This window comes from Haliaeetus leucocephalus, unplaced genomic scaffold, assembly GCF_000737465.1.
Source record: "Haliaeetus leucocephalus isolate CR32 unplaced genomic scaffold, Haliaeetus_leucocephalus-4.0 Scaffold173, whole genome shotgun sequence".
NCBI classification, from domain to species: Eukaryota; Metazoa; Chordata; class Aves; order Accipitriformes; family Accipitridae; genus Haliaeetus; species Haliaeetus leucocephalus.
The window spans coordinates 11,377,408-11,396,785 of record NW_010972609.1 but is presented as its reverse complement, the minus strand read 5'-3'; the positions used below and the strand labels follow the sequence as shown (position 1 = coordinate 11,396,785).

The 19,378-nt window shown below is 43.1% G+C and overlaps 1 protein-coding gene across 1 annotated transcript in view; it reads right to left on the bottom strand.

The window, feature by feature from the left end:
- LMO1 (LIM domain only 1 (rhombotin 1)) overlaps positions 1-19,378 on the bottom strand; it is a 57,116-nt gene that overhangs the window by 12,623 nt on the left and 25,115 nt on the right. Inside the window, exon 2 of the mRNA XM_010563814.1 lies at positions 4,074-4,287. Within this exon, the coding sequence (XP_010562116.1) occupies positions 4,074-4,287 (214 nt within the window). The remainder of the gene's footprint in view (positions 1-4,073; positions 4,288-19,378) is intronic.

Sequence of the window (19,378 nt, the reverse complement as noted above, 5' to 3'; positions counted from 1 at the left end):
CGCTCCTGCCCCGGCGCTCTGCCCCACGCCGGGGGCAGGAGCCCAGAAGCCCATCGCGGCCCCCCATCCCTGCGGTGGCCGCGGCCCAGCGACCCCTGCCCGCAGGAGGGGTGGCATGAGCAGGGTTCCAGACCTGCAAATCAACGACCGCTTCAGCTGAATTTCTAAGCTGCCCCGAATATTCCAGGAGCCCTTTCTCTCTATAGGTCAGCACCTATACGTTGCGGCCACGAGGCAAGCGGGAGCCTGGTGCCGGGTGGTAGCGGCTGGGTCTCTGCAGCCCCCACGGGCAGGAGCGGGCACGCTGCGGGCTCGTAGGTGGAGACTGAGCGAGGGGAGGGGAAAGCACATCTCACCAGGTAACGAAGCATGTATTCCTAAACAACACAATCAGCTCACAAGCAAATTCAAAGAAACATTGGTCTATAAACAGGTTAGGAAACGCCACGTTTTTTTCTCCTGGTCATTACGCAGCAATATTCCTTTTGGACTTCAGATAGAAAAGATGCATATATTTACATTTATGGGCGCAGAATCAGACTACCTTTTAATTTTTCACATGATGGTCGACCTACTAAATATCAATGCAATGTCCACCCTGTTCTTCTTCAAAGGCATGTGGAGGAAGTGGCCGACAATAAATGCCTTCGACTGTCCTCCAGATGAAGTACTCCCTTTATGGTGCATGTACAGTCTGAAGTATGAAAACTTATTTTCAGGAATGAATTCTGCTAAAATTTGACTAGTAGAACAAATACCGTGAGTTGTTTAACGAGGGGAAAAAAAAGATGTGGATAGAGGCTATAAAACTATTACAGTGAAGGAATCATATAATGATGGGAATGGGTAATTCTCCACGAAGAAAAATTCAAATTACCAGGAGTGAACAGACAGTAGAGAAGATGGTGATGGCAACTTTAGTTCCTTCTATTAATAGAACTAATAGTTAAAATTGAGAGAGAAAGAAATATTACGTGTAGAAGGCAACAGAAGATGTTTTAAAGTAAAACAATTGCTTTGTACTTCCATAAAATATGGGACTGCATAGCAGTGCACTTATTCCTATTCTAGGACCCTGAAAGGGTTCCTTAGCATCAGGAGAACAGAACTCAGAAGTTCGGCAGAACCCCCCCAAAACCAGTATAAACCTAAATTTACTTATTAGGGAGAACACAAAACATCATAGCTGCAAAGCTGGCTAAACAGCTGAACGCTAGTTAACAACTGTGTTACAGAATTAATATTATTCCTTCCTACTTGAGTCTTGGTCAGATTTCCTGAGATATGACAATTATATTGTTCTTCCCAACAAAAAAACAATTAAGAAATATTTCTAGTGGTCAAAGCTGCTATAATGGACTAAATTCAGATAGGGGAAAAACATTTAAAGGAAAGGCCACCTAAGCCTTCCCTCCACAATTTAACCATGCTGCACCAAGAGCAGCAGACTCCCCCCTTGGTGGGCCGGGGATTATTCTAACTCGACAAATGGAGGCTCAGGGGCTACGAGACCCCTTTCAGGCACAGAACAAGTTGGTTTCAGAGACCACGCTTAACTGCTGCTGTGACAGAAGCTGTCCGACATGGTCAAACACTAGCCCCAACTCTTGCCTTCCGTGTTTCATGTCATGAATTGCCGTCTCTTCTCAAAGATGGGACGTGGACCATTTCCTGGGGTCTGCAACTCCCGGCTTCTTTCCCACCTCTAGCACAGGCTTCTGGTGTGCCCCAGAAAGTTGTGCGATCTGGGGACCAGCGAGAAGATCACAGGTTAAGCTTTTCCACCTCAAAGCAGCATTCTCAGGATAAACCAAGGAAAGAAAGAAAGAAAGAAATGCTCTACAACTGCAATGATAAAAAGGATCTTCTAAGTTTAACAGCATCAATACTGCTCTCCTTCGGCACTTTAACGTGCCTGATTTGATGCCACACATTATTTTTGTTATGAAACTAGAACAAACCAAAATCAATACGGTGCTCATTAAATGGACAAAACATGGGGTAGCTCATAAGTCTCAAAAAGCAAATGTAAATGGGAATCACCGCCCAGCTGAGTATTTCTAGTAGGGTTCTGTAATGCTGAATATCTATTTTTCAGGTCAGATTTAAAAAACAAACACCACCCCCCCACACACTGTTTATCAAGTGCACAAATGACAAAGTCTAGAGAAGTGATAAATAATGGAGAGGAGGATGACTGATGGAGAGACCTGGGTCGCTTTGCAAGCTGGGTGCAAACAAGATAAAGAAAAGATAAAGTATAAACAACGTAAAGTATAAAGAAACATTCCAGAAACTAATGCACCCTATGCTTTCTGGAAGGAAGACTATTCCTGGAAGAAGCTCTCCTGAGAGGTTTTGGGGGTCCTTGTGATTAGTACCTCACATGACCCAATTGTGATACTATGATGAAAAGAAAGTACGGAATCCTCAACAAGTGAAGATCAAGAGCTGTTATATTCTTCATCGACACATCAGAATTATGTCCACACACAGAAAGAGTACAGCTGAACTGAAGGAGGGTCAGTGAAGAACCAAAATGCTAATTTGGGGTTAAAAATCTGTGTTAAAGAACCTTCTGGAGCTCAGCTTTTTCAGCTTAGCACAGACAGGGTTAAGGATACTTCCAGAGCAAGTGACTTTTGGCATTAGTAAATACTCAGATTTAAGTAAGGTAAAAAAATTGCTTCATGACATTGAAGATAGTTAACTCTTTCCTCGCCACACCTTTTCCACAGGCTGCTTATCCTGTCTTTTGCCCTTCAGATGTGTTCCACCCTTACCCAAGCTCCCGCTCACTTACGTTTTGGGGACACATCCCACCTAAGTCAGTGTGGACCTGCAACTGCTGCCTGTGTGGCAGAATTTCTGCTGGGACATTTCATGTGTGCCCTGGAGAGTTTCAGCTCAAACACGAGCAAAAATCCTCATGTGGGCAGGATGCTCTTGTACACTGCCTGCCTGAAAGGCAAGGTGGCAGCTCCCGTATGGCAGCTAATAGACTTATGTCTTCTATTTGGCTCAGTGCTTAATCTCTCATCTTTAGAAGGAGAAACTTGTTTGTTCAAGTTTACTAAGAAAATATTTACTAAAGATTTTTTGGAATATGTTTTACTTTGAAACACATGAAGCATCTGATCATTGAGACTAATCTAGCCAGCCTCTGGACACCACAAGGTTAGACAGCATTTTACCTCCCTGTCTTAAACCGGCGTGTTGTTTTTGTTTTGCTTCAGATGTGTTCGCTGGTTGAGGTTGCATAAGAAATGCTATTAGTGCTTTAGGAAAAAAAAAAAAGAACACACACACATTAGCAGGAGATCAAGTATGTTCTTCCAAAGGAAAAACAAAGCAAAACTCAAAGTGTTTTGCAGTGTGACCCTCATAAGAATGTTTGCATTAGGCCTGCTATCTTATTAAAATTCATTTGTGTTTATATAAAGTATTTTGTACAAAACCCCCATACACACCAGGCAAAAAGTCCCATGTGTTATGTGTTGCAGACACACACTGACAGGGTAGTTCTAACTCGGAGTTAGTGATGGTCTCTGCAGACTTCCTCATGAGGAAAAATTTTTTGAAGTTGATCTGTAATTTTGGAGTGTTTTGCTGTTTGCTTAGGGAAGAGATGAGAGCCCCTTGGGAGGAACCTTACTCAATATAAGCACTACAAGTCCATGTAAAAGCTATCACTAAAAAAGAAAAAGTAAAGGTTTGGTCAGGACTCAGTCAATATGCAGGACTATAACATCAAAGATAGGTGAGAAGAATTAACGGCCTTTTCCTAATTTTCTCAGCCAGCACTGTTTGTTCTTGTTGGTTCATAATAATAGTTAAGTCATGCCCTCCTCCTTCTGCCTTGACCTAAAAATAGGATTCCATCTCCCTGACTACAAAATATGTTAAGTGCAAATAAAAAGCCATGCTTAGACAGAGGAAGAAACTCCAACCTCTCCTGGGCAGGGCTGACCATGCACAAGTACATGTTTTCATAGTAGAGGTTTAGAAAGACAAACAGCTGGCAGCGCACTGAGAGGCTTTGGGAAGAGCCCACACTATGTTCCTCTATTTACCTCAGGTAATCTCTGCGGCAAAGAATGAGATTCGCTTTTGTGTAAAGAGTTGATCCAACCTCTCCGAGACGACAGTCACAGCAGGCACACTTTAGACAGTCTTCATGCCAATACTTATCCAGAGCCTTCAGCAGGTACCGGTCCTTGATCTTGCGGTTGCAGCCAGCACAGCCCTTCTGCTTCCCTTTGGGTTGTACGGATAACATCGGCACACCTGCAACGCAAACAAAGCGTTTCGTTTAGAAGATATCCAAACAGCTTGAATAGATTGCCTGCATTTGGGGTAGCACTGTGAGCTATAGGTATATCTGGGGGCAAATACTGCCGCTGGTTTCATTACAAGGAGTTCACATTGCAAGGAGCTGATAGTCAAAGGAATTTAAACTTCATTTGCTGTCGCGGGTTAAGTGGGAGTGCGACACTTGCAGGAACACAGCCCTTTTTCCTAAGGGTAGGGCTGATACAAAGCACCAGACTTTTTTTAATTAACATCTTGCAGCAGAATAAACTGGCTGCAATTTCAACATTTGTTTTTTTCCCCTCATTACCAGTACCCTTGTGTTGTTAATTACCTGCCACAGGCAATTACAAAGATCAGAAGGGTCATCACTCTACGTACCCCCAGTCCAACATCTTGGCTGGATCAAGCTTGATGGGGAAAGGAGAGGAGTGGGTATAAAAAGATGTGGTATACCACTGCTCTTCCTCTTTTGCGAACCCCGCTGGTCACAGAGGCCTCAGTGAAAGCTAGAAATGTTATTCAAAAGCCCTTGCGGACTGCTGAGAATAACCCAACCAGTGGCCCTCTACCACTAGTGGAGCCACCCTCCTTAAGCAAAGGAGAGCTTTCCTTTTCCTCTTGGACCGCTGAAGAAGGTAGTAAAAAGCCAGGAGGTTTTTTCCTCCCTGGAAATCCCTGCTGGGACTGCAAAGCAAGCATGAGCTAGCTGGGTGTGAGGTGGTGATACAAGTCACTAGGCTGGTGGAGACTTGCCGTGGCCACCTTCCTCACATTGCTGTCTCCAGCTTTTTCCTCTCCTCCGCGCAGCTGGTGCCTCCACGGTGAGCACTGACATGGGTGTGAGACCTGTCGCCCTTCTCAGTTTAAGAGGGAGACAGGAGAGGATTTTATGAAATCCACAGGCAAGGTGGAAAAATAAACAAGGACTGTGCTGTGGGGGAGGAAGAGGACAGGAGATGATGAAAGAAGAAACGAACTCACTGAGACGCCAGAATCCCATTTTCTCTAGAGTCTTGATTTTACTTTCTTACTGATTTTTATTTTTACTAGTGTCAATCACTAAAAATGACAATGCTGGCCCTGTAACGAGCATGCCGTGGGCTTAACCAATGCAGAGAAGATGAGAGGGGACACTCTGGCTACAGTAGCAGGTGTCACTGGTTATATACTCTTACATAAAGTTAAGCCACCATTTCTGTGAGAAGCGCTGATGTCCCAGAAAGTAGCAGCTTGATAATGGAATTATTAACAGTCCCTTAGCTGGAGAGGACCGAGTCAGTGCCACTGTAATAAGTGACATTTGCTGCTTTCCTTAAAAGCCAGTGTCACCTGACAGTGGCTAATGGTCAGCACACGTAAAACCCACCACTCCTACAGTAATAATTGCTTTGTCAGAGCTGCAAGCAGATGACAATAGCACTTAAGACACCTCTACACAAACAGCGAGGTATTGATCCATTTGTTATCAAAGTGGTCTCAGCAGCACGGAGACAGGTCAAGTAACATTCAAAAACTCTTTAAGGCTTAAAGAGCCCTCCTGCTCTTTGCCACGGCACACTCGAAACCCGCTTGCAAAGTCGATACAACTAACCTTTTGACGCCAGTGACAAATATGCAATAATTAAGTGAAAACTTAAATCTGTGTTTGGCTGCCACATATGCAACCCTTAACGCTCCCGAGAGAAATTCTGCATACACAGCCACAGAGAAACACCCGCACGTTTGGAAAGTGGGAAAAGACAGGGAAGTGTCAGAAGCGCAGTATACTGCGGGTGCTGGAGGGCAGACGGCAGAAGTCCTGTGCTCCTGGTGAGAGTTTCTTACAAGAACGAGGGAAGTGGCCCTGTGGTTCTGGACACAGCACTTTTTTTTTTTTCCCCAGAGTGCATTTCAGAGCAAAGAGAAGCTTCACTTTTCAAGTAATTTCTTTTTCAGAAAACTTAAAGCCTTCATCCCATGCTCTCTCTGACTCCATGCCAGGAAAACACTATATCGTGAGAAGAGACTGCCTTACTCTGAGGCAGAGAAGGGTGCATACACGAATTTTCATTTGCAAACTGTGTAAGATCAGTACCGGTGATGAAAGAAAATAGTTCGCACCTATGAAAACTAAGACCTAGATGTGCAAATTATATTTTAAGATAGGAGCCTTAGACACCAGTGAGTCATCACCACCCTCCGAACATGCTCTCTAAATGTGAGCTGCGTACCCTTGGAGGCAGAAGAGGATTTCTTACAAGGGGGGTCATCATACCATTCTTTTGCAAGGTTCATCTAGGTAACTTGAGGATCCTGCATCTGGAGCTGCTGCAGATTTCAAAATGCAGATTCTAGATAACCAGAGCCTCTTAAAGCCCCTCGCAAGAAAACTGCTGCATGGGTGGGGTTTGAGATCATCTCTGCAATTCAGAAGTACAAGATCTTCAGCCAGATGGGACCTCCCAAGGCCCTCGAGCGCTTTTGAAACCCGTGCCCTTTCAGAGTTCCAGCTGCCCTCACCCAGAGCGAGGGGTCCACTCCAACAGCAGCACGGTCAAGTGCAAGGGCAGCTGCACAGGGATGAAACCCTGGCTGGACCATTAGGAGGGGCTGGTTTGCTCAGTAAGGGCAGTTTGGCAGGTTAGGAGGGTCTCCTGCGGTGGCAAGCAGGCCCGGAGAGCTGTGGGCTGGCTGTAGTGGCGGTTCTTGTTCCATCTGTGGCCCTGGCAGCCCTCGCTCACCGCGGCCATCTCAGTTCCCCGCTATTGCAAGCACACTATTGTCTTATGAGAGGTTTCTGCGAATAAGGGGAATGAAACACTTTGATTTTCTTCTAATAACTAGCAAAGGAACAGATATATATATTTTTAAACAGTACCTTAAGCAAGGAAAAAAAGCTATGTATTTGGTCAGTGTTCAGCAGGGGGCTTTCTAATGAAAAAAGGTACCGTTTCAGAGATCATATGATGTTCAAAGCTGCTATTCCCACTCAGATAATAACGAGCAAGGTCAGCCTCTGCTGGTCAGGTTCAGTGTTTTGAAATTACATTTTGGTCTGTGAGGCTTCCCTCCGACATCCCAACCAACCAGTCTGCACGGAGCACGCACGCCACTACAGAAAGTTGCAGCTGCAATTAGCTGGTGAGTTGACACAGCAGGCAAGGCGTGAAACAAAATTTCAAAAACTGCCAAACTTGATCAGCAAGGGTTCCTCGAATGCTTGCCATGTCATTTCCAAGCAACAAGAGAGCAGCATCTCAGAAGCTTAACCCCTTTCACGGTCGCAGGCTTGCAGAGAGAGAGGACACAGCCAACACCAAACCCCACTTTCCTCCTCCTGCCTCCCTTCCAGCAAACCCCAAGCACCTGGGGAGCTGCGCTTTCTTTTTTGGAAATTTCCCCGCTGCAAGACGGCGATGCTGCTTCATTTCTCTATGTAGATTTTTCCCCAGTACTTACCAAGAAATGCCAAGATACCTAGTTCAATTTGACCAGGGGCATGTGGTGTCTAACCGGGGCTGTCAAGAAACAAAGGGCTCACCTTCGACAAATTCCATGTGTGCTCTGTGGGTGAGGATTAGAAAATGAGAAGTAGTGTCACAGGAATAGAAAAATTAACAGCTGGACACTCACCCGTATAAACAGTTGATCACAAAGCGAATGCTGATTGATTACCAAATTCTGCAAGTATCATCAAGTTACTCTCTCCTCTCCTGTTGCTAGCCATCCATTGCTATCTTTTCTTAGAAACAGTACATGAAGCCTTTCTAATTTTGGCTACCTACACTCCCTTCTTTGCCCTTTACAACTTAATAGACTTGCTGCTGGTAAATACAAAACAAAGCCTGTTCTGAGTGCTCGGAGCTCCAATGCACATTAAAAAATTATAGACACCACCTCTGGACATACTGAAATTTATGGCTGTGTCAAAAGAGGCTGTTATTGTAGTGAGTAATCTAAACTTTACCTCTGTTCACAGTCGGACAAACTAGCTTTAATCAGCCTGTATCTTCTCAGTCGGGGTCTTTCTGTAAAATTATTCAGCTGGCTTTATAACACAAGTGTCCACTAAGTACACCTCTAAATTTTTCTAAGCCATTTTACTGATATTTCTATTCACACAGCAATCAGCTGCAGTTCCTCTAAGGGCACTGTTCATAAAGCCTCGTTTCCAAGAGAGCCTGGGAACTTTTTATAAATGGTAGACCTTTTAAGTAACAGTTATCTGCAATGGTCCTACGGCGTACGGCTCTGCAGTGCTCTGGTCTGCAAGAGACCTACTGGTCCCCTCTGAAAGCATAGAAGTTCACCACCTAATTTCTTTAATGCAACTCTAAAGGTTAATTGGTCTGAAAGAGTAATGCGGGACTGCTAGCTAATGATATATGCCTCGAGGCTTTGCAGCTTGCCTGTATTTTATACAGTCAAGTCCAGAGCACAAAACGCAGGTGATACCACTGGGACTTTTCAGACCCCCCTCCAACTTCGCGCAGCCCCTCTCAGCCTCCCCCGCTCCCAGCCGAGCCCTCCGCGACACCCACATGTGCCGAGGGAAAGCGTCGGGAGCTGAAGGCGGTTCTCCTCCACCTGCATTTCATGCCTTGTTAGAGGGGCTCCGAGAAGTGCCGCCACTGCACTCCTCATTACCGCTGCAGAGAACTAAAAACAGCCCTAATGAGGAGAGCCAGAGCGTACAGTACGGGGTGGGAGGAGGGACGTCCTCCCACACTCCCCAAGGAATCTGGCCAAAATCTTCAATTTGCCATTTATGACAGCTAATTAGTTATTCTATTCAAAATCTTTGCTTTAAATAAAAGAACTAATTATACACAAAGGTCAGTCCCCCACCTCCTGTGAAGCACACGTAATTGGCTTATTTCCCCAACACTGTGTGTATGTTTTACACAATGCTTTCAGGCAGATGGCTTTAACCCTTTCCCTCTGCAAGTTTTTTGGTGGGGTTTTTGTTGTTGTTTTTAAAAAAAAACAAACCAAAACTTTTCCTCAGATTAGCTACTTTTTCCATAAAAGCTTGCTCAACAACAAAGCAGGTAACTACACACACACACACACAAAAAATGCATCTACTCAGGAAGGTTTGTGACAACCACTCCAGCGCAGTGCTTCCTATGCAGTTGTACAGCACCTTGTGCAACATACTACTGGAATTATGTTTTTATTCTCCACCACAAATTCTTGCTTGAGCAGTGCCTTTCAGACACAGTTACCACATTTCTGAACAACCATTCTGCCAAAGACCACAATTATGGCAGGTTTATGTTACACTTCTTTCTTATATATATATATTTTAATTTTTTGTGTGATTTATGTAAGTGGTTATTATAGGGATGCAGCATTCCAGTGCTAAAAGCAATTCTGGTTTAAAGACCAGAGTTTTGGCAGTTGGGCAATTGAGCCTAGGTTTCCGAGTTCCACTTGAGGGAAAAAATGTTTATTTCTAGCATCAACACTCCTTAAATGAGCTGACCTCCTTTTGCCTGCTAACAAAAACCCTAGCATTTGGCTGCAAAAGATGAAAAAGTAACTGAAGAGTAGGAGTAATCTTATTAACTCCTGTCTCATCACAATAAATAAGCTGCAGTCTTATGTCTTTTATCAGAGGATCTGATATCATTTAAAAGCATTACAGCCCTGCATCACCCATTTAAGTAAATGCAGACACTCATTGCCAAAAAGATGCAGTGAATTTCATTCCCTTAAAAAGAAACTCACTTTGTGTTCCCAGTATTGTATTACTCACCTTCTATGAATATTATACCCTGCGAAACAAGTTAAACCATGCACTTCCACTGAACTGCGAGTACGCCGTCTCGGGCATCTTCACCAAGAATTTCATTTGAAGAATTATGGCCAGCAAGGTGAAACTCATCATGTCATCTGTATATCCAAGTAAAATGTTACATTTGGAACACCGAGTACTTGCAACTAAATGCTTATGAACAAGCCTTAGACCATTCATCAAAATTATTCAATGAGTAACCACCGTCTTTTTTCATTTCCAGTTTCATGCTGCAATATACAGCAGATGATTTTTATAGTGGCTTTAGCAATTCATTTGTGGTATTCTTTCTCTGAATCATTACTGAACAAATTTCCCAAGCATGGCAAAAAAGTAGTTGGAGAGGGCAGTTAATAGGAGAAACAACATTTTGGTCACTACTTCTATTTTAACAATGCTATAGTCCTCCTCTCAGTAATGCCGCAATTTTTTTGGCCCTACAGTTCAGAACAAGCTTTAGAGAACCGTATTTTAGAGTCTAGTGTCCCCTGGCAGTTTCAGCTGCCTAAAAGTGACCCAAAGCTTCATGAGTGGCTTAGCCACCCCTCCAATCTCCCATGCAGAGACCCTGTTTTCAAGCCATTTGCTCAGATAGACCAAGATACCCAAAATAATCATTCGCATCATTTGAATCTGTACCAAGGTAGTGTTCTGAAGCAGGACCAAGGTTTAGGGTTAGAATCTAGATTTTCATTTTCCCCAAAAGTTTTGAGGCTTCCAGTACCTGCTTTAAGACTCTGTTATGGAGTTGCTCTTACCAGAGGACAACCTGTAGCTATAAAGGAACACATGGTGGCAGGACCAAACGCAAACCATAAGAATTGTTGCGGCAAAACAGTTTCTATAAATCATTCCGGTAAGCAACCTTTTCCCTGTGCTCGTAAAATATGCTTGTTTGAGCTTTAATTTTTCATAATTGGCGTATGTCCAAAGCTTATTCTTAGCACATGTAGTGTTTCAGTAAAATCCATTTTTACTGTTTGAAGCCCTGGGAACAGTAAAAAGACATGCAAATTTCTTCCACCTTCAACCTAGTCTGAGAACATTCTGATCAAGTTTTCTAAATTAGTCACAATTTAGCATCCTACAGTCTGGCAAAGGTCCTGATTTTAGGTGGCAAGTTCCCTCCTTCAGTGTCTGTAGTAGAAGAAAAGTCTGGCAATGGAGACACTACCCTCAAACCAGCTTTCCAGCAGTATAAGATCACAGATGAGAAAATTATTATTAGGGATGACTAGCCTGAAATTTATCTTGTATTCCTCAATATTCCATCAATTTGCAGGTTACCACTGAAAAGACACTAAGCTTAAGTTTTCTATTCAGGGGGGTGGGTGTCAAAGCAACCCAATGGAAAAAGAGTTTCCGAGTCAAATGGCCACAAAGGTAAGAACTCATCCTTTGCTCTCCAGCTCATTGAAGAATAACCTATGTACCAATGTTAAATACAGGGAGGTTTTTGTTCCTCCCCTTTTCAAAAAGCAAAGAAAATCAAATAGAAAAACCCTATATCAAGTCAAAAATCCCAAAGACTGTTTGAGAAGTAAAAACTCAAGTCAATTATTTCCAGGCACGCGTGAAATACTACACAGTTCTCATCTTCCAGTTAAAATGCACTGTTTAACATATTATTACTGAGGTTTCAAGACATAAGCAAAGATGTGCGATGTAGCAGAGCTCAGGTTTAGCAGTGAAACATTAACATCACCCTGACAGATTTGGTACGCTATATATGTGAATATTTTAAGGAGAATAGAACTATATCATTGCACGATCATCATCATCATCTTTTCTTCTGTCTCTTTGCAGATATATACAATGTCAACCTAAGCTTTCGGCAACCTTAATAGAATTTCAGTGCCCACTGCCAAATGGCCATTTGATGTTCTGCTCTGTGTACACTGATGAAGCAGTCTGTCACAGGCCTTAATGCAGGCAATGATGACTATCCAATCTAAAGCTTTCACAGGCTTATAGAAATTTCTCAAGACTTTTGGAGCCTATAATAATTTGTGCAATACCACAAAAGAATTTGGAATCCTGGTGCTCTGTATTTAATGAAATATGAATATACTCTTTTAAATGTTTCTCGAAGAAATCCTACTCAGGCCGAAAGCATATTTTACACCATCAATCACCAGAAAGTTGTGCTGGCAACTCTGAAACAGCAAACGCTATATAGTGATTGCAAGTTATTGTAGTATGAAACTAACAGCCCCTCCTGCCCCTGTCCAAACTTACTGCAAAGCCAAGCATTGATGCTCATGCCCTGCACAAGATTAGTACAATAAATATACAAGGACTATAATTTATTTGCGTATTTTCTTCATTTCCAAGAGACGAGTAAAGATTCACCTCTAGAGAATGCAGAGGGAGTCTGTCTACTTAATGCAATCCGTCTAAGAGATCCAATTGCTGCTGACATTCTAGAAGTTGTGAAATACACTTCTCTGGTGATTCAGAAGGATGCAGTTATTCCCCAAACCTAGCCTTTTCTCCCTTCCCTAGCAAAACCAGACCAACCCATCTGCTATTAAAAGTTGAAAGGAGAAGGGCAAGGAGAGCTATTTCCTTCTCTTCTTGTTGAAAGGAAAAAACACAACAGACAGTCCTTTGTAGGACCATTTGCATGCTGAGCTGTCAGACCATGCACTTTCCATTAAAGAGATAGCATCCCTTTTCGTAAGTCCATTTGGGATCCATTTTAGTGTTATCTAAAAATCAAATCTACATGGTAATCCTTTTAATGTACTCTTGACTTTTAAAAACAGCTTTATGTTCCTTCAGGAAATGTTTTAAGCCATTACTCAGTAATTACTACTCACCCATGAAAACACTGATCTTTTACAATATATAATCAGTTTGCTGACTTAAAAAATAAAGCAGACTGGAATTTTGTCTCATGAAAGTAGCGAAGAAAAACCAAGGTTAAGAGAGCCCCCCCCCCCCCCCCCCCGCCTCAATATTTCAAAGTGGTATGTTTTTCCTGTTGTATAAGAGAGGGGCCACGGTGGTCACAGTCCCAAGTTTCCGTGTTAAGTCTCCGGGTGTGGAGACTCTCAATCTCAGTTTTGCATTGGTGATCACTGCACAAGTAACCAATAAATAATTACTGATTTTGGAAGCCAAATTTGTATCATTGTGGATATAAACAATACCCTAACCTTTTGCAAGCTCCGAAGTTTTGAATGTCACTATACAACCTCCTGCAACGCTCGCAACATAGGAAAGCCATGAATTTGTGGAGGTGCTTTGGTAAGCTTCAGCTGTTCATGAACATGTCTCAGAAAAGGTGCCAAAACCGGTTCACATCTAGTGCAACTTTACTGGTTTTATCTGGACTACACCTGCAGTCAATACAGCAATGCCTAGCCAGACTTCAGGGGCCTGAAATTACTTTGAAAGTCCTACTCCCAGCTCCTAAAAGGTTTGCCTTGCTCCCTTCCAAACTCCTTTGCCCACCCAGAGGTGGTTGGGAGGCAGAGGAGAGTTTGAGTGGGATGGTAAACCAGCACTGCCTTGCCCTTTCTAGCAGGAGCCAGAAAAAGGACAGGAGTGCATTTTGCTCAATTACAGCTCCTGTCTGAGAATGACCAGACAAAAGCCCATGACTTCTGTAATGCAGATGCTTAGACTACAGGAGGTCCCTGGATATCCTGGTCTTGCATGCAGTTTAACAAAGACCCTCGATGTCTATACAAAGAATAGCCTACCAACAATTGGAACCATCCTTCCCATCCCACCGCTGACCCCAGAGAGCACAGCACCCTTCTCACTCAGCTGATCCGGCAGCTTAATATTTCACGACTAGAAAAAGGGCAGGGTGAAGTTTGTCAGAAAGAACTTGCTGTATCTTGCAAATAATACCAACTAAAGTTGTTGTTCTCTTAATGCCATGAAGATAGAAAAGACACAGAAAGCAGAGACGAAATACTTTCATTGCTTCTGTTCTTCTGTTTACTGCGGTCTAGCTTAAGCCTTACTTAGCCACAGTTTGCTTCCACAGATTTTACTCTACCCCATTCTGCTACCACAATTAGGACAGAGAAAGTCCTGCTCTTGGCCATTTCCCCTTTCATTCACAGGGAAAGGTATACAGACCCCAGTGCAACACTGTTCATTAAACATTTGTTATAGCTGCAGTTGGCTAGTAACTATATGCCTCAAACTAATTTTTGTTACTCACAACTGATTAAGTCAGGGCTCACAAGCCACAGCTGGCCATTAATGCTACCCTTCTTTACAAGAAATTATGCTGATAAGAATTAAAAGTGGTTTCTTGGCATGAGCTGTTGTATACTCATTCTATAATGAGTTCCTTTGAGGTGACGTATAGAGACAGGATTTAAGCACTATTACCCTGGACAACAGGAAAGACCCAAGTAAAATTGCAAGACTTTTTTTTTTTTTTCTTGTGTTTCTTTTTTTGTGAAATGCCCCAGAAAGGCTTTGAAAACTCTGCTGCAGTTCACCATATATTCCAGAATAAAGTGAGCACTAAGGGTTTGGGGCAAGTCAGCATGACATTTAGTTTGCATTAAAGCATCTTAGAAGTCATATGAAACATACCGTAACAGAGCATATTCTACTCTATTAAGCATTCAGGAGCATCGCAGTCTTCAGAATATGGATGAGAAGTTGGAATTGCACAAGACATTCCTCTTCTTACGGTTGACCACTGAGTTGAATTCAAGCTGATCCTAAGGGAACCGTTTTCATTAACCTGCAGTAGCTCTCTAATCCTATTCCTTGAATTTCAGACCACCACCACTACAAGAATTTATGACCTGCTGCCTGCACTTTGGATGGTACTCACACTTCACTCTTTTCCTCAATGCATCCTGCTCCTCTAGATCATTTCCACTGCTTCATGCAGCAACCGACCCCCTTAAAGTGGAAGTCTGCTCTTCAATTCAGTTATTTATGCTCCATTTAATTCTCACCAACAGATGTGAAGATGCCGATGGTTACACTTGGTTAAAAACGATGAAAAAAAAATAGCATATGACCTAGCCCAGTGTGTAGAACCAAAAGCCTCCTGAAATGTACCTCCTGAAGTCTGGCCCGGATATGTATCTACTAATGCCTTGCCTCAAACCTCAGACTAAAAAGAAATTCTAAACCACTAACTTTCAGCTCCAAACCCGCTACACTTCTGGGCCAAAAAACTTACTGAGCAGCTCTTCCTCCGCTCCATTTCCATGGGAGTCTCTACCGCTTGATTTGCTCAGTTTTCGTCCACCTCATCATGAGATTCCCGACAGCTGAGAAGAACTCCTTCACTGAACTAATGAAATAAGGAGTCTTAAGTGCCCTGCAATCCTTTTTAGAAAAGTCTGTATCTCCAGATGAGTCTCAATTTCACAGCATCAGGGAACTGTGTGCCAGTGCGCTGAACTGGAACACCAGGGCTAGCAGGAGTTGCGCACAACAATGCTAACATCAGGGTTATTTTAGATTAGAGTACTTCCAAATCAATTTTGGATTCAAACTTTTAAATGCACTCTCCAGAAGGAATCTGCACTGACTGACTATTTTCAAGGCTAATTTTCTAAGCTTGAATGAAACTCGTTCTTATCTAAGAAAAAGATGCAACTAGCCTTTCCCACAAAGGCTGGGTCATGGCTAGAAAATTAGGCAGACAACAGTTCTAAAAAGAAATAAACTACCTAAGAAAACACCCATAAAAAAACTGCAAACAAAAAGCCCTACTGATGCTGTTGGGAGGATATTTTAACTGAGACCAGAAGTTGTCACGACATTCGGGACCCAAGGCACTTCTCCTATAGCTTCTATAGCAGTCCCATTCTAGGAGGGGTAAGGACATACTCTGGGCTACACGGGGCAGCAGGGCTGCGCTCCGGGAACTTGCATCATGCTGCAGGGGGATAAAGAAGGAGCTGAACATCCACAGCCTGATGGCAGGTTTTTGCCGGACTAAAAATCCTGCAGAATTAAGACAGATCCTCAGCACTCTACAGAAAGAAAGTGGTTGTGATGAGAGAAGGGAATGTGTAAGACAGATGGGAGAGTTAAGGTTAAAGTTCAGACCAGAAGCAATTAAGATGGGTAAGAGTACTCTGCAACTTGACACAGGTTTGCTTTGTATTCAGAACTTTTCACTAGCATTAAGCATCTTAACTTGTGTATAGAGAGATTATAATTAAAACCTGACAAGCTTAAATTAGCCATTTATAAAAGGTTCTCCAGAAAGCTTTTAAAGTAGACTAAACATATCTATTAAAACGAAAGAAAGGAGAAAAAAATCAGACCCATTTTCAGTTACAATAGTTTTCGCTACCTAGATATCTCCAGAGATTAGACAAATTTAAAATCAAAGTTCTGCAACTGTCCAAAGCCACTTAAAAGGGGGGGAGAAGGAGGAAGTGTGGCAATTAGAAAAACCTTTAAAACCCCCTCTATTTAATAGCCCCCAGTCCTTTGGATGAACATAAGCACTCCAGAAACCCCATTTAAAACAAAAAAAAAAAAAAAAAAAAAAAGAGAACCCAATTTCCCTTCAGGATTTTGAGCACTTCAGGGAGTGCTCTATTATGGTTCCCCAGGGACGGGGGAATTATGTCAATCTGCCACGAGGCTGGGCAGTTGGCGAGGGAGGCAGCCCACAAGCTGGCTTTCACTGGGCCATGCCAATTAGAGTGAAGGGAGTGTTTTCACCTCACACTGGCTATTTAGATGAATTCCTAGCATTTCAATGCTATACATTCTCCTACGAGTTCAAGAAACTGAATCTAAAGAAAATTTGCTCTTTATCAAAGAAACATATCCACCAGTGTCAAATGACACCAGGTAATTCATTCCCCCTCAAAAGAAAAAAAAGAAAATAGCTACAAATATTTTGGTATTTCAAGAAAAAGTTCACAGACTATAAATATCTGTAAACCGGGTTTGTGAGAATAAAAGTCATTAAGGGCAGGACTGCTGCAAAGTCCACTTTATTACTTCCAAATCGTATTAGACTCCTTCTTTCCCTGCCTTGCCTTTTCATAAAGCGAATGCAGTACTCGAGAAATATGGTTGGACATCTAGCTGGAACACAAGAAGCAAGCCTTGGTTTCCCATCACACGGCTCCAGCCCTGCCATGCCCTCCTCTTTTCTGCTGCACAGGTCAAGGGAACAACCCCAGCTCGCTCTCAGCACACCTTTCAGCGAGGAAACAGCTACAAACATTTGCTTATTAACCTAAAGAGCTCCTGAACAACCCTACGTTATTCCTAGCTCTGATTGCTCCCAAGACCACATCAGCCTCTCTGCAACCCTCATTTTTAAAGCTCTGGAACAGACGCTTTTATATGCATGAAGTGCACGATATGGGTATTTTCATAGGCCATAGGGTGCCCCTGTCATAACCTGTTGTAGCGGCCTGTTGCCACTGCTGAAGACTTAGAAGTTACATGATTGCAGCATCCTGCTCTTGGGTGAGAAAGGGAGGCGGATAGGAAGTGGAAGAACAGAAGTCAGCACAAATGCTGTATAAAATATGGTGCAGACAAGAGTACAGTAGTTCTTCAAAGGAAGGAGAGAGTCAGCGCCTGTCCCTGAGAAAAATAATCAAGCTGTAGCAGCAATGATCGCTCTAAACCCATGTCGTTTATCTATAGCCTACATTGATTGCTTCCACATGCAAAATGTAATCCTTTTCTCCAATGTACCTCAACTCTACTGCATTCCATGTGGTACCTCTTTTCAGAGGAGTGTCTAAATTATCTAAGCACAGGAAAAAAGAATGTTACTTTAAAGCAAGCCATGATCTGCCACAGCAAAGCGTAAGATGAGTAATTTGTTACTTCAAGTGGTAGGGGGTTTTTTTTTTTTTTTTTTTTTTTGAGTGCTAACAGTATTTGAAGTGATAATGTGCATACAGAAATCTTAATTTATTTTACTTCATCTTTATATACCACTAGTGTACTTATTCCCAATTCACAGCAAACCAAAAATCTGATAAGGAAAAACAACATCTGCTCCGGTTCTAATACCTAATGGAAGTATGTGAATGAGCATTTGCAAAACCCAAGATCCATTTGAATCCTTAACTGAACTGCTTACAAAGAGGAATCGGGTGAAAAAGAATAGATATCTGCATTTCAGATACCCCAAAGTTCAAGTAAAAAAAATCTATCCCATTTTTGGTTATCCGTAGCAGCAATTTCACAGCAACTGCCGGGTGTGCAATTGCCACTGCTTTCGGAGAATTAAACAGCTGAAGACTTCTCCAGAGATTTCTCACTTTTTATGCAGGTTCAGCCTTATTTTCACCTCATTCCCAAACCTACCGCAGCTGAAACCTGGCCGCAGTCCCAAACAGGTCCATCAGGCAGCACAAGAGGAGTGGCAGATCTGCGCTGAAAGCCAACACAGCCTGGGAAGCTGACAGCCCGTTCCTCCTCCCAGTGTCATACTGGGACCATCACTGTATCACCCACCGCCCGTCCCACCATCCCGCTGCCTGCCCCTGCCGACAGCTGCCTGGGGCACGGGTTATTTTCCCGTGGAAGTGCCTGGCACGAATTCCTCTCCCGGGTGAGGGCTTCTGCTCCCCTTGGAGAATAGTTTGGCTCAGTTGTCTCTGAACCCCATAGCGGTGATATCTCCCCGTTGCCTTCTCCTCTCCAGGCTGGAAAACCCGATTCCCTCAGCTTCTCCCTGTATGTGCCACCACTAAGATGGTGCTGGGCTGACATTGGACTTGCTAGGCTCTCTCTAGTCTGTCAGTAGGACAGCTGGCCAACTTTAAGTGATGGACACTTACCTTGTGTTCAAAGGCCTACGGTTGATTTCACAACTGACACACTGACTTCTGGGAAGCAAAAACTTGTCACTTTTATATGATATCACCAACGATGCAAGTGGGGTACCTCCAGAATATTTACTTTTTTTTTTAATGAGCTCCACCACAAACTATTCCTACAGCCTGAACAATCAGAAAATTTTATTTTTTAAAATACGCATCCAGTGCTGACACTGCACATCTTTTGCCTAGAGACCCCCATATTGCAACCACAGACAACCGGAGGGATGAAACATGGCCATCTCCAGCGAGAAGTGAAGCCAACAGGCAGCATGCAGACAGCACTGTTTAAATGGCCAAGAAAATCAGGGGAAACTCTTCCTGTGTATTAGTGCTCTGAGACATCCTGATCTATGCAAAACAGGCACCACTTCCATGTTTAAGATTTGACCGTCCCTCTCGCCGAGGTCAACCCTCAGCAATAACAACAGTTCATCTGCTGCTGCGAAGGTCAAGGGCTCTGCCAGCCCTCCGGAGA